The 21,216-nt window shown below is 62.7% G+C and overlaps 1 protein-coding gene across 6 annotated transcripts in view; it reads right to left on the bottom strand.

Annotated features, from left to right (window-relative positions):
• Positions 1-21,216, bottom strand: part of CAMK2B (calcium/calmodulin dependent protein kinase II beta) — a 93,153-nt gene that overhangs the window by 22,519 nt on the left and 49,418 nt on the right. For 4 of the 6 annotated variants that reach the window (XR_010918390.1, XM_067540343.1, XM_067540339.1 and 1 more), the window contains exons 6-14: positions 18,330-18,402; positions 14,880-14,982; positions 14,705-14,788; positions 13,988-14,082; positions 11,871-11,993; positions 10,566-10,649; positions 9,927-9,969; positions 7,368-7,442; positions 55-92 (exon numbers count right to left, since the gene is read on the bottom strand). Coding sequence is in view for 5 of the 6 variants with exons in the window: in XM_067540343.1 (XP_067396444.1) it covers positions 55-92; positions 7,368-7,442; positions 9,927-9,969; positions 10,566-10,649; positions 11,871-11,993; positions 13,988-14,082; positions 14,705-14,788; positions 14,880-14,982; positions 18,330-18,402 (718 nt within the window). In the remaining variant the exon portion in view is untranslated. Of the gene's footprint in view, positions 1-54; positions 96-7,367; positions 7,443-9,926; positions 9,970-10,565; positions 10,650-11,870; positions 11,994-13,987; positions 14,083-14,704; positions 14,789-14,879; positions 14,983-18,329; positions 18,403-21,216 lie in introns of all 6 variants that reach the window. The other 2 variants (XM_067540342.1, XM_067540341.1) reach the window with 1 other exon arrangement.

Raw genomic sequence — 21,216 nt, 5'->3', positions numbered from 1 at the left:
ACCGGCGTCCGGCTCTACAACCCATCTCCCCGGCAGCCCCGGCACGCTGCTCACCTTGCTGCCGTCCGCCTTCTTGTTCAGTAAGCTCTTAGCTGCTGCATGGGGAGGGAAAGGACAGAGTCAGTGGCTGCTTCCCCCCCCCTCGCCAGCACCCTCAAGCCCAAACCCCGCCGGGTTTACACCCGAATGCAGAAGGGGAGCGTCACCCCCACCCCTCCGGACAGGCAGCCTTCTGCACCCCTCCTTCAGTGGGGCAGCCGCCCTGCCTGGCTTGAGTGGAAGAAGAGACGGAGACCCAGAAAAGGTCGCAGCAGCAGCAGCGGGCACAGCCGGCACCTGGCAGCTGCTCCCTTCGGGCCGCGTGTCCTTAGTTTCCCAGCTCGGCGGAGCTGCCCCAGAGCACAGGCGAGCGCAGCGGTGGGCCGTCTTCCCAGGGACGGCGCCCGGCTCTGTGATTACCACCCCCCCGTCGCTCCTTCCGGAGGCATTGCCAGAGCCCCCCTCCCACCGGGGCAGCCCCGGGGTCTCTGCTCTCTTCCCCCTGGAACACACATCTGTCCTGACCGCGGGCCAGCAGGCTCCCCCGTCCACCCAGCGAGCGAGCCAGCCGACGGGCCTTCCTCTGCCTCCACCCTTCCCACACAGACCCAGCGACCCGCCGGACCCACCGCAGCCGCCTGCTGCCCCTCGGCCCAGGAGCTGCGCCGCCATGCTCCGGCAGGCAACGCGGCAGCAAGACGCCCGCAAGACTTGGCACAAGCCCACCCCTTCGCCCTTGGAGAGCGCTTCCCGCCCCCCACCGCGACCTCGTCACGCCCCGGCCACATAGGCCGGGAAGGGTGGGGGGAAATCAGAGGAGGACGTGGAGAGACAGGGTTTAAGGCAGTGGCCCGAGGTTAAAACGGCAAGTCAAGGAAACGCTTGGATGAGCTCTGCGGGACGGCGCTCGGCTCCTGCTCTAACCACTACCCTGCGCTGCCTGGCTTCCAACCCCCCGAGTGCCACCGTCTCGGCATCCAGGCACAGCCCTCTGGGACTCAAGCCCCTGGCACCTGCAGCCTCCGGTGTGCTCTGGGCCCCGGCTCCCCTGCCCTGGGGTCTCCATTTACATTCAGAATAGCCGGTCGCTCTCCTGTTTCCGCCCCGGCTGGCAGAGCAGAGGAGCCGCCCGTCCGAAACGAGGGGCATCGTGTGGGAAGCCGGGGCTGGACATGCCCGGGTGGGGGGAGGGCGAGAGTCAGGACTGAGGGGCACCGGCAGAGCCGCGTCTGGGGAACGGTTGCAGGACGCCTCCCTCTCCCCGCCTGCTCTGAACCGGCACCGTTTGGCGCGCCGGCGCGGAGCACACACTCTCCGAACGCTCCCCGATTGCCCCGGGACGACATGGAGCGCAGCCCCGGGGCCGTTCCAGAGCCCTCCTCGGCTCCCAGCCCATCGCCCCCCGGCCTCTGCCTCTCGCCCCCCAGCCCAGCTCTGCGGAGAGAACCCGGGGAAAAGTTTGCTTACCTGACAGAAATGTACAGAAGAGGAAAGCGAGAGAGACAGGCGGGGCAGAGGAGGAGGGAGCGGAGGGCAGGGGAAAGAAGAGAACAAAACAAAAAAGAGGTGTTGGTTCAGGCAGAGTGCAACGTTTCCAGGACCCCGGTGAGAACGGCCACAGCACAATCACGCCAATGAGGGGGGTGAGATGGGGGGTTAGGAGCCTTTTAAAATGCCACAGCAGTCAGAGCAGCAGCTAGCACGAGCTCTCCGCGCCCTGGATCGCGCCCCGTGTGTCAACAAGGCCGAATTCTTGGTCATTTCTTAAGCACATTATTCCTAGGTATATTCCTACCCCCCCCCCCGCTGGATCCCCGTCCCCCTCCCACCCCCTAATGCTGCATGCCACCCCCACAGCTGGGGTTTGACGTGATCCTTGCTAGCATCTGGATTGCAATTTGGCTTTGCCCGAATGCAGGCAGTTTCGGAACAGCTGGCCCCGGCTCAGCACAGGCCCCCGGCGTGGCTCCCCGGCACTCTGCTGGGCCCCGGGCGTGGGGCGCGGTTCTGCCGTCTCGTCCCTGGGGAAGCATGAACGCTACGGGGGCGGGAACTGCTCCCGCGGTTGACCCGGCTCACTCCTGCGGGCCTGGTCAGCACCCCACGGGTGACTATCCACGGGGATGGATTTCCAAGGGACGCGGACGATTCTCCATTGGAGTGTGTAGAGGCTGGACAGCTCGCCATGAAAGATCTGCTGCCGGCATAAACGCAGGGATGCCAGGGCGACATTCGCCGGCCTGTGCATTGCAGATCAGTCCGGATGATCCTACTGGTCCTTTCTGGTCTTAAACTCTAGGATCTGCTCACCAAGCCGGTCTCTCCCTTGGCCTCTTCTATCTGCCCTGGTAACAGAGGCAGCGATCAGAAGGTGGCTGGGAGCTTTACCGGGAAGCAGAGCAGAACCCCGTTTGTTTTCCACGGCCGCCTCAGTTCTGCAGCACTGATCCCCCGTCCCGCTGTCCGGCAGTGGCTGCACGCCATCACGGAGGGATCTGTGCTGTGGCTGGTTCAAGGCCTGGCTGGATCTCTTTCAATTGCTCTCCAGGCTGGACGTCACACTCTTGTTTGTCATTCACTCGCCGTTGGCCAGTGGTTCTCTAGCCAAAATTCACCCCCTGCTTGGTCCCTATTCTTCCGAAGACTGGAAATCTATTATTCTGCCACGCAGAGCTAAACAGCACCCGGTCTGACTGCAGGCTGATGGCAGAAACCCCACCACGCCCGTCTCAGAGTCGCAGACATTCCCGCAGAGCTGCTGGAACGCGGAAGATCCCATTCCTGTCCCAGTTCCTGCACAACGCTGATCGCTTCCCACGGCAGAGAAACTCACGTGACTTACTCACTTGGCCTCCTGGCTCGCGTATGAAAAGCACCGACATACTCAGCTCTGCTGCCCGAGGGGCGCAATTATCGGTTCACGGGGGCTGGAACGGGGACTTTCCAACAACGTCTCGCTGACAGAAGGGAAGAGAAGAGAATCCAGAGAGGACGGCCAAGCCGGGGCAGGAGAATTTGGAAGCTGCTCCAGTGTCGGGACATACCCACGGCAGGCAGCTTCTCTCTCCTGGCAAGCCTCCAGCCCCAAGAGGATTGTGAATCCACATGGACGTGGACTGAAGTCTGCACAGAGATTCAGGTGCTTCCTCTTTACCCAGATGCACAATGCCGGGCAGCAATGCCGGCACCGCTCCGATCAGTGGGGACAGGGTTAGAACTGGTGGCAGATGCAGTGGGCCGCGTGGGTCAGTCAACGTGCCCATCTGCTCCCTCCTCCATTGGGTTTGGTGGTTGGATCCCGCCCAGTGTAGCGGGGGGGGACGTTGCTACAGGCTCAGTTTCTCTGCCATGCAGATGGCAGTCCCACATGCAGGGCCGGCACCAGCGCAGACAAAGCATGGAGCGCCACCTCCGTTTCGGGAAGACAGATCCAACCAGACAGGGTTCTGGACCGTGCACCTGGGGACGCCCAGCCTCATGCATCATTCGCCACGTTCAGCCTGCAGGCCCGGCTGGGGGAAGGAGTGGGCAGAAGCCGTGGGAACCAGGGAGCCAGCAATCATGAGGAAGAACCTTTGGGATGGAGGTGGTACTGGAGGGGAGGGGGTAGACTGTCTGAATGCCGGCAGACCGTGCATATAGATAAGTGCCCAGTTATCTCCTCTCACTAGACTAAAAAGTCAGCCCAGCCGTTTCCAGACAGCCCCCGGCGCGCTGTCCCCACGCCTCTAACTCGATCTCTGCGTTCCCTTCCCTGGCCCTGCCGAATCCCAAGGCACCTGTGATTGAGAGGCCCGAGCTCCCAGATGGTGGATGGCAAAGGTAGAAAAAGCCAAGGCAGAGGACTGGCCCCCACCGGGCAGCAAGCACAGCTCGCGTTCGTTTCGTTTCCTCCCCAGCCGTCCGCCCGTGCATTGCAGAGATCAATGCAGCAGCAGAGCGTAAGACCAGGGCAGTAACCACGTCCCTGTAACCTCCGTGGAGACGGACCAGGCACCCTGAATACAGGCGCACACCCAACGGGCAGCCCACAGACACAGCCGCCTCTTCCAATGGCTGCCAGTCACCTCCCAGCCCCGGGCCGGAGCGGTCAATATCCAGCCACCCTGTGCTCAACTGGGCCGTGACGTCACCTCATCAGGAAGAGGCGGCGGGCAGATGGAGAGGGAAGAGACCTAGGCTCCTAAATCACTTGGTGCGTTGGTTAATTTGACTCTGAGCCCTGTTCTCAAAAGTGCTAAGTCTCACTGGAAGTCAACGGGATTCAGGCTTCTAAGTCCAGAACCTCCAAAGGTATCGAGGCGTCCGACATCCACAGCGATCAGTGGGCGACAGGCCCCTTTGAGGAGCTGGGCCCTAAGAGACTCAGGAGTTTTTGTAGAGGTTACCCAGAGGCTCCTGCACAGACACACTGGAGATGTTCCCCGTCCCACAGCCCCTCTGGGAACTAACTCCCTGTCTGCCAGGCAGGGTGCGCCCCAGGAACCTGGCAGGAGAAAGATCGCCTCTGAAATGAACGTCCCTCAGCTCCATCCTTTACGCTTTAACACAGCGCCACTAAGCACACGTGTGCACATGGCAGCTGGGCTCTGCTTTCCCCCAGCCCTCCCTGACACGCTCCCCCAGTGACAGTTGCCCCGGGCAGAGGGCCGCCGGGAGGGTAGACGCCCTGCTGGCGTCTTCAGAATATCGGGTGTGCTTGCGGAGGAAACCTCGGGTTGGCCCTCTGCAGAGGGTGAATTTCAATCATCGAGCACAACCAGCACCTATCTGCTGTCTGCTCTCCGTAGGAATCAAGCCGTCGCACACCCAAGTGCGAGGGGCAATGCTGCCGCCCGGCCTCGGAGGGGTGCAGACGCCTTATACGAGTGGCACGATCAGACTGCCTGCTCCCACGTCTTCCTAAGCTTCGCCCCAGGGTGCTTGGAGTGGCTGACGGCTGAATTCCCCGGTTCGGCCCTGACTGTGGAAATCCCCCGCCAGGGCAGGGATCCCAATGCAGCAAAGCAAAACGGCAAAGCTTTAGGGAAGGCATCTCAATCCCAGACCAGTAACAGAACCTCTGGGCACGGGGGAAAGCCAGCTCGTCCTTCGCTTCCCCGAGACGAGGCCCGTGCAGGGTGCCTAGCTCCATCAAAGCACCAGGGTCAGGCGAACACGGCGGAAGGTGCAAGAAGGCCCCGCAAATAGGCCTGACTCCTGCGTGACACATGGGACGGCTGCGGCAGGTATCCACGGCCCTGATTCCTGCTCTGGGTACAGATCACAAGCACCTAAAGGGGACGTCTACACGGCAGGCAGGCGTCACTGCAGCACGGGTAGGCACGCCGACGCTGGCCCTAATCAAGGTAACGTGCTAAAAATAGCAGCATCGGGTAGCCCCCCCCGAGTACCAGCTGGCCCAGGATCCTTGGGCAGGTAGCCCAGCCTGCCACGATACACTCCGATTTTTAGCAAGCCGGCTCGGGGACATGCCACACTCACGCTACCCAACTCCAGCGCCGGCATACCGGAAAGCACAACCAAGCAAGCAAGGAAACATTTAGCGGTTAGGCCCCTGGGACGCCAGGAAAACAGCCGTGGAATTGCTCGTTCGCAAGGGGAGCGGCCCAGCACAGCCCCAGCATGCTCCCCAGTGCATCAGCGAGGACTGCAAAGAAGGACGTTTCAGATAAAGACGCCAGCGCTCATTTCCACCCTTCCCTTCCCTGCCACGGCCTGAGTTCAGGTTTGCACGCCCCCCCCCCCAGCGAGTTCACCAGCGGCTGCTCCCTGCCCTGGGCGACACGAGGGACGGGCTCCAGCTCTCGCCAAAGGGGAACCCCGAATCCCGGGCCGAGCACCGCTCGGCCGAGAAATGGAGCAGGACGTCACCGCCACGTTGCCGGCTTTAATCCAGCAATCGGAGCTGGCCCTTGGACTGCAGCCAGGAACCCAAATCTCCAGGGACGTTAGGGGGCCCCGTCTACTAATGGGGATACTGAGGCACAGAGCGAAGGTCTCCTGACATCAAGAGGAGACACTAGGGGGAGAGTTTTCAAATATTTAGGCACCCGCCTGCATCTCTAGAGGCCTTTGCAAATCTGGCCACTTAGGAGCCTAAACCCCCCTGGTTTTTAATGAACATTAGCCTCCCCTAAGTCACTCTGAGAATTGGAAACCAGCGCCTAAATCACTTGGGCCCTGTTGAAGATTTCCCTCCAAGGTTGCTAAGTGAATGAGGCACTTTTGAAGTGGAGCCACCCTCACCCCCTTGACTGGCAGTGCCCTACTCAGACCACCAGGTGTCCTGCCTTGCACATAGATGTTGAAGGGTTTCCACCGAGGCCCCGGGTCCAAACATTTAACCGGAGCCGCGGGGGCGGTGAAAGAGCCATTACCGCCCACGTGCACAAGGATGCGGGCACAAAATTGGAGGCTGGGCCACTGAGCTTCCCTCCTCCCCCGTCGATCCTGGCCACGGCCTGAGATCCTGATCCGAGTTCCGGAGTTCCCAGCGACACAGGGCCCCGTTTTGGAATTTAAATAAGAACGTGAGACCGGCTGTACAGGATCAGACCGACGGTCCATTGACCCAGTGTCCTGTCTCCTGACAGCGGCCAATGCCAGGGAACGAACAGACCAGGGCGATTATCAAGTTATCCATCCCTTGTCCACTCCCTGCTTCTAACAGCCAGAGATTTAGAGACACCCGGTGCATGGGATTGCGTCCCTGACCATCTGGGCTAGTTGCCATTGATGGACCTATCCTCCACGGACTTATCCAATTCTTTTTTTGAACCCACTTAGACTTTTGGCCTTCACAACATCCCCCAGCAAGGAGTTCCACAGGTTGACTGTGCGTTGTGCGGAAAAAGTACTCCCTTATGTTTGTTTTAAACCAATTTCTTTGGGTGACCCCTGCTTCTGGTGGCCTGGGAAGGGATAAACAACACTTGCTGCACACCATTCATGATTTTAGAGACCTCTATCATATCCCCCGCCAGCCATCTCTTTTCAGTCCCAGCCTTTTTCATCTCTCCTCGTGCAGAAGCTGTTCTATTCCCCCAATCATTCCCATTCCCCTTGTCTGCACCTTTTCCCGTTCTAGTTTTTAACCCTCTTTTTCCCCCCATGACATTTTTAAAGCTCTGCTGCAGCGTGCTCTCTGGCGGCATCAGCTGGAAGTCCCTCGGTGCCTTTCCTCAGAGCAGGGCCTGGCTGGGTTTGCTCCCGGCACCCATGAGGATGAGGTGTTTACGACGGATGAAGTTGCATGCACTCAGACTTCCGAGGGGCGGGGAGGGGGGGAAAAAAAACCGGGGAGGGTCCCTTCAGGACACGTCTACCTTGTTCCACCAACCCCATGGCGGCACCGGAGGCGGCTGCAGACATTGTGGCCGGAGCGGTGGTCTGTCTGCCGACTGTCAGCACCAGGGTAGGAGACGGAGGGACAAGGAGTGCGGTCGGTAGGGGAGGGGGGAAGAGACAGAGAAAGACAGAGAGACGGCATGAGACAGACAGAGGGTGGGAGAGAGAGGGAAAGAAAAGAGACAAAGGAAGCAGAAAAAAGATTAGAGTCGAAGTTTAGATGGAGAGGCAGAATTGCCGAGCCCCTTCCCGGGTGTCCGCACTGCAATCACAGGGGGCGGCGGGGAGCCGGGAAGACACCCGCGCGGGTTTTAATTCAGCTGGCTGGGTGCCCAGAGCAAGGAAGCCCCGGCAGGGCGGGCTCTGACCCGGGCGGGGCTAACCCCACCAGTGATCACCCAGGCTGGGTTTGTACGGCACACGCTGAAGCAGACAATGACCGGGGCTTCGCTGCTCCGGGACCCCGGCTCTGGCGACCCGAGCTGCTGCCGGATTTCAGAGCCCACGTGCCAGCCCGAGCTCTAAGGTCTACACTGCAATTTTCCAGCCCGTCAGCTGACACGGGCCCAGCCCCGGGTGTTTAATTGCAGCGTAGAGGTACCCCCTGTGCGTGGGATGGAAGGTCCTCCAGACAGCAGCAGACCCACCCCCTAGCGTCGCCGGGACATCGGGGAGCCACGACCCCGCGCCGTGTGGCCTGGATGAGAGAAGGGATTCTCTGCCAACTCTGAGATTGAGGGAGGCTTGGGGCAGGGCACCGGAGTCCCATGCCTATAGGTTGCCCCCCACCCCCAGCCCTGTGGGGGCTTTAAATCCCTGTGATACAGTCGGTGGCCGCTTATCTCTTAGTCCTGGGACAGGGTCTCTCTTCCTTGCACCGCTAGCTACACGACACTCGGCCGTGACCCCGGGAAGCTGAATTCTAGGCTGCAGAACTAAGCCCCGTGCACAGTGCCGACAATGCAGGGCCCCTCCGAGAGAAAGCAAAAGGTGCTGTTTGAGGGATCTACCCCCCATCCCGTGAAGGATGCAGATGCCAGGTTTCTCCCTGGGGCGAGCTGCTTTAGCTGAGGCTGGGTTCGAACCGAGGGGCGAAAGGCCTGAAGAGGAGGGTACATTAGAGCAGCATTTGCAGGGAAATCCAGCCAGCAGGGCTACGTCCCGCCCCAGCAGCCCTCTTCCCTAGAGCTCTCTGCTCGCAGAAGCAGCCGCCCCGTGAAAGTGACAAAGCCGGGACTGTAACGGCTGAAAGAGACCCACCTCCCGCAGCCCCTCCCCTGAAACGCACCTGGGCGCGGGCTGCATTTGGCCAGGTCCCGGAGGCATCGCTTACAATCAGACGCCTCCAGCACTCGGAGCCCCTTGCAGAGGTTAACAGTGAGAGCTAGTGGGACCTCTGCAAGAGCAGGCCATGGGGCACAGGCACAGGTGAGCCGAGCGCTGCAGTTCTCAGTTCGGTACCGATTTCCCACAGCACCCAGCTAGCGCAGCAGGGGGAAGTGCCGACCTCTGCGGCCCAGGATCTACGCCAAGGACAGCTCAAGGGAACGACGAACTGCCCCGGGCTGCTTCTGGTGCTAAAGCAGCGTTGGGAGTTTCTCAGGCCAGGTCTACACGACGGGTTCACAGCGCCGTCGGTCAGGGGGTGCAGGGGAGAGATTCCCTGACCGACAGAGCCGGGCTGGCAAAGGGCAGACACCGCCATACCGACAAAGCTGTGCTTTCCCCAGTCCCGCTTGTTTCGCTCGGCGTCCCCAGCGCCACCCCATGCCCGATCTCTGGGGACCGCGCTGTATCGAGTTGATGGGGGACAGGGATTGTATGCAATGCCGGGGGGGCAGTTACCATAGCTCCTCCGAAAACAGTGCGTGGGAGGGCGATTAAGGTCCCTGAGGAGACTGGCACCGACTGGGTTTTCCAGAGACCAACAAAGAAAAGGCTTTTCAACTAAAAAGGCTGCGTTTAAATAGATACGGGGCCTTCTTTCCGATTCTGCAAACAGACAGGCCCTTCCGCCCACGGGGGGCCCCGACCCCTGCGGAAGGGTTGGCCTGCCAGGGCCCCATCAGACTGATGGGGACTCCCGCCTGCTTAGTGCCAGGTTAAATCTGGGTGTTGTTTTTACAGGTTTCCCCTGCGCTGCTTTTGCCTTAAGAAGAAAGGTGCTTGCTTACAAAGCGGGGCGGAGGGGTCGTCCCTTGTAACTACTGGCCACACGTCGGCGAGAAAGCCAGGCACAGGGGCTGGCTGGTAGGCAGATGGGCTTAATGGGATATCATGGTACAAACCCCCATTCACAAGGGTCCCTGCCCAGAGACTGGTGAAGGGGAATCCGGAGGGAGGGATACAGGTGAGACCGTGACAGGGCGGTTTGCTGCAGGGGTACGGGCGCAGCGCTGCCCGTCGAGCTGCGGCCACGCTCGCAACGCTTGGCTGGAGCAATGTCCCGGGACAGCGCTCCCTGCCTGGCCACGGCCTGGCCACTCTCGCGGCTCGGGGGGCGAGCGTGTCTCTTTGCCGCCCGAAGCCGAGTTTACCTGAAAAGTTCCTCGTCGCCAGCATGGTGGTGAGAATCGCCCCCTGAAAGAGAAGAGACAAGGGTTGGCGCAGCCCAGTGCTGGAGACAACGGCGCGGCAGGCAGGAGCGGGGCAGGTGCACTTAGAGCCTGGTGGTCCGGGGCTACTGCGGGCGAGTCCCGGGAGCTCCTGGAGCCCTGGATTCCCAGCGGGGACGCGGCTGACGCCCCGGCCCCTCCTCGCAACCGGGTTGGGATGCTGGGAAGCCACACGGGTCCGGGCGCGGCTCCCCAGAGCGACATCCTGGGAGGCTGGGGTTAATTCCCCATCACAGAACAGCAGATCCCCTTTGGCGTGGGGATTTTCCTCGCCGGCAGGGGGCGGGGACACTGCGCCCAGACTGTGCCGTGCTGACAAGGGGACTGGGCCCTGCTCCTCTCTGGGGCTGCGTCTCTCTCTGATCATTGCTGGAAGCAAAGCCCTGGCGCAAAGGGAAATTGTCGCAGACTCAAAGTCCCGCCCCAAAGTCCCTGCTGTTGGCCAAGCGGCAGAGACTGGGGAGCCCCCGGGGTTGGGGAGATCGCCCCCCACTGACCCCAACGTATGTTTGCCCCGGCTCTCGGGAGATTCCGGCCTCAGGGCTCCGCGGCGGCGTTTACCTTCAGCTTCCTCCTGGCATTGAACTTTTTCAGACACTCGACCGTCTCCTGTCTGTGCATCATGGAGGCCACGGTTGAACGTTGCTGGAGAAGGGAAGACGGGGGAGAGAAATCAGCGGCTTCTGCCTTGGGGACAGGAAACGGCTCAGCCAGCACGGTCCTGCCCTAATGCCCCCGGAGGTGTGGTCCTCTCTTGGGACATAACCACGGCGGGCACGGCATGCCGCCAGCACAGGGCGCACCTAGAATCGTGTCCCACCAGATCAGGGATGAAGCTCTAAAAGTCTGTCTACACTGCACACTGAGCCCGGGTGTGACTCCGGTTTGAGTCCAAGTCACCCTTCCGTCCACACCCAAATCAGCCTGACTCGGGTCAGCGAGCGCTCAGGGCCAGGGGCCTGGCGCCCTGCTGGGGTGGGGGCAGAAACCAAGTCCCTGTCATTTTGCAGTGTGGACGCACCTCAAGCCCCGGACCCGAGTCAGAAGGTCTTAGCACAGCCGCGAGACTCGGCCCAGCAACTGTAAGCCCAGGTTCACGCTGCAGTGTGGACGCTCAAGCAGAGGCTTGGAAACAAGCCCTGGTCCCATAGCCCCAGGAACATGCCCTTGGGATACGTCCACACTGCGATTAAAAACCCACGGCACTGAGTCGCAGAGCCCAGGCCAGCTGGCTCAGGCTGGGACCCTCCCCTTGTGGCATCTGGGAGCCCAGCAACCCGAGCCCCATTCCTTCCCCCCCCCCCCCCCCCCGTTAGCTGCCCCCGGTGGGTCTTTCATCACAGTGTAGATGTACCCTTAGCAGGCAAGCTGGCTCCAGAACCCAGAGCGCCGCTCACGGGGTGACGGGAAACAACTGGCTGGGCGTTCCCGCGGGGGTGAGGGGAACCGGCCTAGGAGCTGCCCCTGGGTACATCAGCCCCCGGGGGCGGCCAGTACAGGCTCCAGTGGGTGGCAGAGATGATCTCTAGATCGTGCCAGACATTTGCCCTCTTGTTCTGAGCGGAGGCTCCCTGAGGATGAGCCCCAAAATACCCACGCGCCGAACTAACTCGGGTGACCAGATACAGCAAGTGTGAAAAATTGAGACGGGGATGGGGGGGATAATAGAATATAAGGAAAAAGCCCCAAATATTGGGACTGTCCCTATAAAACCAGGACATCCGGTCACCCGAGGGCTAACCCCTGGGCTGGCACCACCGCAAAGCCCAGCCAGCCCCTCTCAGTGTCCCTCCGAAAGAACCCAGCAGCGCCATCCCCCGGCGGTCCTAGGGGCAGGCCAGCACGCTCCAGTTCCCGGACACTTACGCAGACCCATGGGTGTTTCAGGGCTTCGTGGGCTGTGATTCTTTTGGCCGGGTTGATGGTTAACATCTGGTTGATGAGGTTTTTGGCTTCGGGGGTGACCGTGTCCCACTCGGGAGAAGGGAACTGCAGACAAGACACAAGGCCCAGGGAGGTTAAGTCCAGGGAATCGTGGCCGGCCGGGGCAAGGAGCTGGCTGCTCCCATCCAAGGCACCAGCGATTCCCCAGGAACTGAGGGCAGCCCAAAGCCAGCGCCAGAGTCTGCCCAGACCCTGCTGCCCGTCACCTTAGTGCATCTGCTCCCAGGTGAGTGGGACCCAAATTCCGCCCGGCACAGCGGAGGGCAGGAAACTGGCAGATCCAGGGCGATTGCAAAACTGGACTCGACTTCCTGACATGAATCGAACGTAGATCCCACCCCCACTGCCGCCCCTTTGCCGCTGCAGTTAATTCTGGTTCCCTACGTTTTCCTTGTGCCCCAGATGCTGGTGCTGGCCACACGTGGCTGGACTGCTGGCTTTGGGGGTGCAAGGAAGCTGGAGACAGACAGCTGCCCCCTGGGGAGATTGTGGGGTGGAGCCCACTGGCTGGATGTTGCTGCTAGCAGGCAGGCAGTGAACTGCATGAACATGCATCATTAGGGTTCAGAGTTAACGGCCAGACCGAGCAACGGGGGAAAGGGGGCAGTTCACACCTCTCCAATCCCTTCCTGCAGGCCGTCGTTGCGGCATTACACTCAGACCGGGTTCTGGCGGGTTTCCCCACGAGCCACAGGCTTTGGAAGGGGAACCGGTTTACAGCCGGGGTCCTGCAGCACCATTCGGGACCCGCTCAGATTCCATACAAGCGAGAGGCAGAGAGGAGTCCCCCCGGCAGCGAGGAAAAGAACCAGCAGAGACCGTTCCCCAGGGGTCGTTGCGCCCCGCCAGCGGAGCCCAGGTGCGTGCAGAAGAGGCCAAGCTTCCAGGGGTGAGGAAAGCGCCAGCAAAGGGGTGGGGGGAGGGCGGGGAGAGGCTGCCGAATTCCCGCGAGCTATTCGGAGGGGAGAGATACCCACGGGACCTGCGCTCTGGGCAGGCGTGCGGCTCGCATGGGGTGTCCGGAGGCTCCCGGCTCCCTCCGCGCTGCCACGTGCGTGGAGAATGAGTTGCGCCAAGGCAGGAGTCATGACCGGGTCCCCCAGGCCGCTGCCCTGCCCAGTGTCTGCAAGGGAGCCAGGAGGGCGGATTACCAGCATGCCACAGAGCGAGGGCAGCTGCCCGGGGCAATGCTGGCTTCTCTCACCTGTGCCCGCCACCTTGGATTGGGCAGGCAGCTGGGCTTCCACTGGGCAGCGCGGCCCACGCCGGGGACCCAGGGCGTACTCAAGGAACCGCAGCGCCCGTGAGCCTGCAGCGCAGCGGGCGGGCAAAGACCCAAGCCCCCCGCTCTGCTGGGACTTCCGCAGGCAGTCGACGGGGATCCGCTCCCCGCTCCGGGAGGCAACACGGGCCGCGCAACTGGGGCGTTAGAGTCGTGGGAACGGCCAAGACGGCCGCTTTCCCACGGGGCCGCCCCGGGACGTCTGCGCGGGAACCGGAAGGCGAGGGCTCCAGCTGGAGGAGACGGTCCCGCCCTTGCTCTGCTCACCTAGCTGGAAATGACGCCTTCCCGCGCCAGCAGAGTGGCCAGTCCCTGCCATTGGACAGGCCCTGCCGCCTTTAACGCTGTGTCGGCGAGCCGGGCCGAGCCTGACCTGCTACCGTGACCCTGGCCCCGTCTACACTGGGAACAAATCCTGTTTAAGTCGCACGGTTTCAAACCCCAGCTAACCCCCCAGGCTGGACACGTCCAGCGAGTGGTAGCCCATTAGCATCGTGCGCGTGCCCAGGGCCCCCCGGGATGCCGTTTACAAGTCCGGAGCAGCTCTGGCCCCCGGGGGGTGGATCTATACACACTGGGGACGGGGCCCAGGCAACTGCACCGAGGCAGGGGCGAGCCATGGGGACGGTGCCTGGGCCGTGGGGGGAGGTTGGCTAGACACAGCGCTGAAGGCCCCTAGATGAGGAGGAGGGGGTCCCGGCCCGCGATGCCAGCTCTGGGAAGGAGCAGCAGAGGGACCCGGCCGGCAGCTACTCACGTCGTAGGCCCCAGCCTTGATCTGTTGGTACAGTTTGTGCTGGTCCTCGTCCCAGAAGGGGGGGTAGCCGACCAGCAGGATGTAGAGGATCACACCTGGCGAAAGGGGCGGGAGAGCAAAGAGTCAGCGCCCGCCAGCTCCTGGGGGGGGGGGGTGTGTGTGTGTGTCACAGTCCTGGACTGATGCAGGGACGTGACCCGCCTCGTATCCTAACCACTAGGCCAACCCACCCCCAGATCCTGAGTGGTAACAGTCACCAAGAACTGAAGGAAAAGGCGAGGGGGGGAATCAGCCCTGAGTCAAGGACAAGGGAGACGGACAGACCCCGACACTGATCTGCTGATAAATCGGAGCGGGGTCAGACAAGAGCCGTGTAAACGATTCAAGGCTTGGAACACCTGCCTGTCAGTGACAGACCCAAGGAGCTCCGTCTATTTCGCTTAACACAGAGAAGGTGCCGGGGGGACTTGATCCCAGTCTGGCAGTACCCACGGGGGGGACGGATATTTGCTGCCGGGCTCCTCGGCCGAGCCGAGGAAGGTCTAACACGACCCAGTGGCTGGAAGCTGAAGCGAAACCAGTTCAGACTGGGAAGATGCTCCCGGGGACCGGGGTGGATTCTCCACCGCTGGCCATTTTTCAGTCAGGATGGGGTGCATTTCTGCCCTACGTCAAACTGGCATGCACTTCTCAGGACTGGGAATCGGGGACTCTTACCGCACGCCCAGATATCCACGGGTTTGCCGTATGCTTCTTTGCGCAGCACTTCGGGCGAGAGGTAGCCAGGGGTGCCGGCGAAGCCTGGGGAGGAAACACACAGAGCGAGGTGGCGTTGGCCCAGCTGTCCGGGACAGCGGAGACGGGAAGGCAGGGGGAGCCGTCTGCTACTCACCAAACCAAGCCTGCTGATCCCCCTGCACCTCAATGGCCAGGCCGAAATCCGCCAGCTTCACCGCCGCCCCTTTGCACTTGCTGGCCAGGAGCAGGTTCTCAGGCTGTCATGCAGACCCGCCGGGCACAGGGCGCCGTGGGACCGGACGGACGGTCGGAGGGGGGCAGAAAAGGAAGGGGGGAAGAGGAGAAAACAAGACAGAAAAAGAAGGACAGCCGGTTTGCAGAAGCAGGTGAGAGACGCCTGGCCGGCCCAGCCGGCACCTTCCAACCCCTTTGCTGTTCGGTGTCGGTGCCAGTCTGATCCGCCGGGATCTGGACTGACACCCTCCCTCCTGCGCTCATCACTATTGCAGGGGCAGCTTTTTACCCATTCCCAGCCCATAAGGCCTCCAGCTGCCTGAGAGACGGACAAGTCCCGGCTTGCCTCGTCATGCCCATCTGGCACGGCCTCTGGGCCCGTTCCGGCCGCCCGAAGCCCCCACGCTGCTCTGGGCTGGGGGGCGGAACAAGCAGGGACCCTGGCGGCAAGCTGCCGGAGCGCCAGGGGCAGGCAGGCTGGGCGGTCGCGTGCCCCCCTCTGGGACTGGGATTGGCTGACACCAGGGACGCATCCCAAAGCCCTCGAGGCCCCTGGGCTAGTAAGAGGAGGCGGGTGGCACGAAACAGGCTCTTGTAACCAGGAAAACATCACCGGCTTAAGCTGCTGTGGGGGGGACTGAAGAGGGACGGCCTCCCAGCCCCCCCTTTCCCAGGGCTCCCCAGCCCCCAAGGTGCCAATTCACAGCCGTTTAAAAGACAACGCCTCTCTCCACCAAACGTACGCAGAACGGGCTTCCCCTCTCCGCCACCCTCCCGGGAGCACAGCCACCGACAGACAGCAGCCTGCCCCCCAGGTTGGTTGGCCTGGCTCCTCTGCCGGTGCCCCCCCCGGCGCTCGCGCTCCCGGATCCATCTGCCGGAGCCCAGCCGAGCCCGGGAAATCACCGGTTCAGAAGGAAGCTCTGGAAACGTGACGCAAAGAGCTGGGGGTCTGGCTCTGAGTCAGGGGGCCACAGCTGGATCGTACACATCTGTCCAGGGCCTCCCCCGACGAAGCAGCCTGGCCTGGGGGGGGGGTGACCCTGCAGCGCTCTGCCAGTTAGCCATGCCCATGCCCTGCTGGGACCAGCCACCTGCCAGCGCAGGGACAGGTTTGGAGTCTCCTGCCGTTGATAGCGACGGGGCCTGAGATCAGTTCACACGGGGGCCACTGAACAGCCATGGGGGGCGGGGGGGATGACCCCCAGCCCCGGAGAGACTAGAACCACTGACCTAGGGCCCACACCCAGTCCTGTGCCAGCCGGACCCCCTGCCCTGGGACTGGATCGGAGCCGGTGCCTCCTGCCCCCGTTCCTGCACCAGCCAGTCCCCTCGCCCTGGGGGCGATCCAGGCCAGCGCCCCTTGGAGGGGAAAGGCCCTGTGCTCCCGCTCCCAGATTGCAGCCGACACCCCAGCAGCCGCTGCTTACGGAGCCACGTCGGAGGGGCAGACGTGGGGCGGCCGCTCGGGCTCCCCCTGGTTTTATGAAGGCGGCTGCTCCCACGCCCCAGCCTTTCTGAGCATCACCCTGGCACCGGCGGCACCGCTCGAGCCCAGATCCGAGCGCCACCACGGGGAACGCAGCCCCGTCCTCGGCACCACACCGTCACCCAAAGGGCAAGAAACCCGCCCCCCTGGGCCCGGGCCGGGCGCCACGCCAGCGCCCACAACACCATTCCCTTTCCTGGAGCCCGGCTCTGTCACCCCGCGCCAGGCGCCAGCTCTCCCTCCCACGTCGCGGGCTCCAGGGTCCCTCGGCAGCCCAGCTCCGTCAGCCTGCTACAGCGGGAGGGCTGGAGCCACAGCCCGGCTCCATCACCTCATGCCAACACGACTCTGCCTTTGAGATCCCGGCTCCGTCGCCCCATTAGAGCCCGGCTCCGTCCCCCTGCCATGGCATGTTTCCAGGAGCCCCGTGACGGCCCAACTCCACACGTCAGAGCCCAGCTCCATCACCGCATCACTCTAGGCGCCAGACCCCGGCTCAACGACCACCGTACAGCACGCGCCAGAGCCCGGCTCCGTCCCCCCGTCACAGCACGACCCTGTGCACCGAGCCCAGCTGGGAAAACGTCCCCCCTTGTCCCCTCCCCGGACGAGACACAGACAGCAACGAGCTCCCGGGGAACGGCGTCTTTGCCACGTAACACTGTCAGGGGACGCCCCAGAGTGGTTCTGTGGCCTTTGGGACGCTTGCTGGCCTCACCCAGCTGACGGGGGCACAGGGCACCCCAGAAAAGCCCAGCGTGTCACTGAAGAGGCAAGGAACTGCTGGACACATGGGCCTGGATTCCCGTCTCCAAAGTCGGCGAGGGAAAGGCGGGCTGGAGCAGAGGGGGAAAGCGGGGGAAGCTCAGGATCGACCCCAGACCTAAAAGGATCCCCACAGTTCATTTCACGGGGCTATTTCTGGGTCTCTCCAACAGACACCTCCCCCCCCCCCCGTTTCTCCCGTGCTGACACAAGCCCACAGCTGAACTCTCTCGCAGCGAGATCCGGTGCCGCTTCCAACGCCCGGGGAGCACGCTCAGGGGCAAAGGGGAGACAGGCAACCAGCGGCGGGCGTCACAGAGAACAAAGACCCGGCAGACGTGTAAACCAGACACAGGGCATGCAGACAGCTGGCCAGTGCGTTCCTCTGCAGGAGTCCCACCCGCCCGCCCACTGGTGACCGCGGGGAAGAAGAGGGCGGGGGGGGCAAAAGAGTGGAAAAAGCCAGCTGGGGAACTGAGCAGCTTGCTGATCTCAGCCTCCATTAGCTTCCTGGACCCCCCCAGCCCCGGTCACCCCAGGAACCAGTGCGCAGTTGGCCCCGGGAGAGGGCTAAAAGAGCCCCGCTCTCGTCCTGCTGCACGGGGGACAGCCGGCTTGGCTCCAGCTCCCAGAGGTGGCCACCAGAGACCAGCCACGTCCCCCCTGCGAATGGGCCGGCTTCTCTTCTGGCCCCTCCGCTCAGCTTCTCCTCTCACGGCGAGGCTCCGGCTGCCCTACGCGGCCGGCGGCCAGAAAGGAGCAGCTCCCGCTGTTGCCTCTGGGGGGTGACAAACCCCAACCCTGCCATGCTGGGGTGGGGGGAGCTGATACCGGAGGGAACGCACCCCCCCGCCAGCAGGTGCAAAGGGGATGCTCTGCCCCCCACCGGGCGGGGTCTGTCTGGCACCATGAGCCGATTCCTGAGCCCGCCGTGGGTCTAGGGCTCCCCCCTTTCCATGCCGGCTTCTTTCCCGCGAGGCCCCCCCTTGCAATGCCACAGGGCCCCCCTCCAGTTTCCGCTCCACAACATGCAGAAAGGTACAAGAAACGGGACAGGACGGGACGGGACGGACGGACAGACGGACAGAGCAGCGGGATAGGGGGAAAAAAACTCACCTTGAGGTCTCTGTGGACGACCCCCATTTGGTGGCAATGGAGAACAGCCTCCAGGATCTGCTGGATGCAATGACTGCATGCAAACACCAGGGGGCGTGTTAGTTCTCGGTGAGTGGTAACAACCACACAGGCTGGTGGGGGGCAGGAGTGGGAGGGGGTGATGGGGGGGGGGAGGACCGGGGTGGGGGTGGGGAAGGAGAGAAGGTGGGGGGAGGAGAATGGAGAATAAAGCGGCCGGACCCCCCTTCTCAATCTCGGTCTCTAGTCACAAAGGAGCTGCCCCCAAGTTATGGCCGTGGGGCGATGTGGGGCAGGGAGCGGTGGGGGGCGGGGAGGACACCCCGGGCCATAGGGAGTCTTTCTCCAGGAGCAGCCCTGTGCCAGGGAAAGGGGCCCCCGGGGGGAACACGCACGGGGCGGAGGGGCAGGCGGTGATGGAGGGGGGGTCCGTCAGCGGCCCGCCTCCGGCGCGGCCCGCCCCCCTGCTCTGGGCTCCTGCAGATGGGTACCCCAAATCCCTTCCTCCCCAAATCCTGCTGCCCCTCGGCCTTCAGCCCCATCCCAGCAGGGGAGGGCCACCCAGCTCCACTCCCCCCCCCCCCCCATGCCAATGCAGAGGGGCACGGCTGGCCTCTCCACGCCCCGCGCCTGCTCCGTGGCCCGGCTGAGCGTCATGGCTGAGCCGAGCCCAAGGCAGAGGCTCTGAGCTGACGTGGGGCAGGGGCACGCTCCCAGCCCCCTGGCCGGCCGGGCTCTGGGGCCCTGCGAGGTGCCAGCCCAGTCCAAGTCACCCGCCATCGTTATCCACCTCCCGCCCCCCCGCCGGCCGGCGTTCACTCCCCAGTCTCCTCCACGGCCCGGCTCCGGCGTGGCGTTTAGAGGCCCCGGGAGCGACTGAGGAGAGTGAAAGCTGGACGGCCTCACGCAGAGAGATCTCAATACACAGCCTGCGCCTTGCGCCTGATGCAGGGGGCAGCACGAAGGGAGCACAGGAGCACGTTTTGTGTAGGCCCTACAGAAATGCCGGCGATGGCTTGCCTTCAGCCCCAAACATCCTTGCTTTGCCGGGATCGCCCCCACCCCAGGAGGGCATCCCATATTAGAAACATTTGGTCCTTAACTCTGAGAGGGGGCTCCTTTCCATCCCTGCACACCTCATAACTAGGAGCGACTCAGATGCCCCCATGCTCTTGGGCTGTCCCCTTACACAGAGGGGAAACTGAGGCACGGGGCAGCCCGAGGAATTGAACCTGGGTCTCCCGAGAGCCAGTCCAGGAGCCAAGCCACCTTCCTCCCCTGAAGGAGGACGCTAAAGAGTGACCCCCGAGGCCTTTCCTCACGCTAGAGCACTTTCGTGTATCTAGTCTGGCCCACAGGAAATCTTCCCACGGCCTGGCCAACCTCCCCCCCATCACCATCTCTGACCCATGGGTCCCAGGCTCGCCCGGCAATAACCACCTCACCCAGGCAAGCCGCTCCCCTCTGGGCGAGGGCCTCGTTTGCCATCCCTTTTCCTAACAGCCACGCCAAGGTTCCCGCCCCCCCTCAGCATCCGACCCCACAGGCCCTGGCCGAGCTCCTGGCAGTACAGGTGCGCCGCAGGGGCAAACAGCAACATCACCACCCCCCGAGACCAGGCCAGACCCTGTCCTTCCAAGCTTCTAGGTTTGGCGCACTTGGACTGTTTTTGCCAGGAGTGAAACTTCCCACGCTCCTCCCTGCCCAGAGGAACAAAAAGAATCCTGACAATGGACTGGGCCCAGTGCTAGATGGAAATGATAGAATCATCACTAATCATGCAGAAAGGGCGGAAGGGTTCACTACATATTTCTGTTCTGTATTTGGGGGAAAAATAGATGAGGTAGTCTCTTCATATGATGATGAGAACACTATTTCCATTGCCCTGGTAAGTGCAGGAAGACGTCAAACTGCAGCTACTCAAGTTAAACATTTTTAAATCAGCAAGTCCAGATAACCTGCACCCAAGAATTTTAAAAGAGCTGGCTGAGGTACTCGCTGGACCATTAATGTTGATTTTTGATAAGTCCTGGAGCACCAGGGAAGTTCCAGAAGACTAGAAAAAAGTTAATGTGTTTAAAAATGGTAAAGGGGATGAGCTGGGTAATTTATAGGCCTGTCAGCCTGGCGTCAATCCCAGGCAAGATAATGGATCCACAGCCGGGATCTCTGGGCCGGCCCTGTCTCCTCTGCTGCCGCCGTGGGGTCCTCCACCAGGGCAGCGGCTGGGGCGTCACAACACGCTGCCCTGGGGCTGCCCCGGAAGGAACATTAAGCAGAGCCCCTGGGGCTGCCTGGACAAAACCCGCTGGTCAAGGGGCGCCGCAGAGCCCGGCTCTGCAGAGCGGAGAAGTCTGGGAAGGCACCAGCTCTCTGCTCGGGGGCCTGTCCAATCGCCGGGGGGGGGGGGGGGACGGTGCAGGGGGGCACTTTGGGGCAAGACAGGAATGTGGGCAAAAGGCAGATGCAGGCAGAGGGTCGTGGGGAGCGGCCTCAGGCCAGAAGCGGGGCCAGGTGAGGGGGAAAGGAAAGCGGCCCGCGGCCCAGCGTTGGCTCCCACCCCACTGGACGCTGCCGTGCCGCCGACTCGGCCAAGGCCAGGCCACTCCTGCCGTCAGACGAGGAGTCCGACCCCGGCGCCGGGCTGAGCCGGGCACCCTGCCGGGGGGAAGAACGTGTCCCCTCCGCCCACCAACCCCTGGGGCCAGGAGGGCTTTGACAGGGCACAGTCAGCTCTGGTCTGGGGGGGGACACAGCTGGCAGCCATGCGGGTGCGGGGCTGGGGGGCCACAGACGAGACAAGAGACGCAGAAGAGGAAGGAGATAGAGAAAGAGGGGAGGGGACGGGGGAGGAGGAGATGCCAGTGAA

This window comes from Emydura macquarii, unplaced genomic scaffold, assembly GCF_026122565.2.
Source record: "Emydura macquarii macquarii isolate MOO-44397 ecotype Brisbane River unplaced genomic scaffold, CSIRO-AGI_Emac_v2 contig_573, whole genome shotgun sequence".
NCBI classification, from domain to species: Eukaryota; Metazoa; Chordata; order Testudines; family Chelidae; genus Emydura; species Emydura macquarii.
This window is presented reverse-complemented; position numbering and strand designations above follow the sequence as displayed.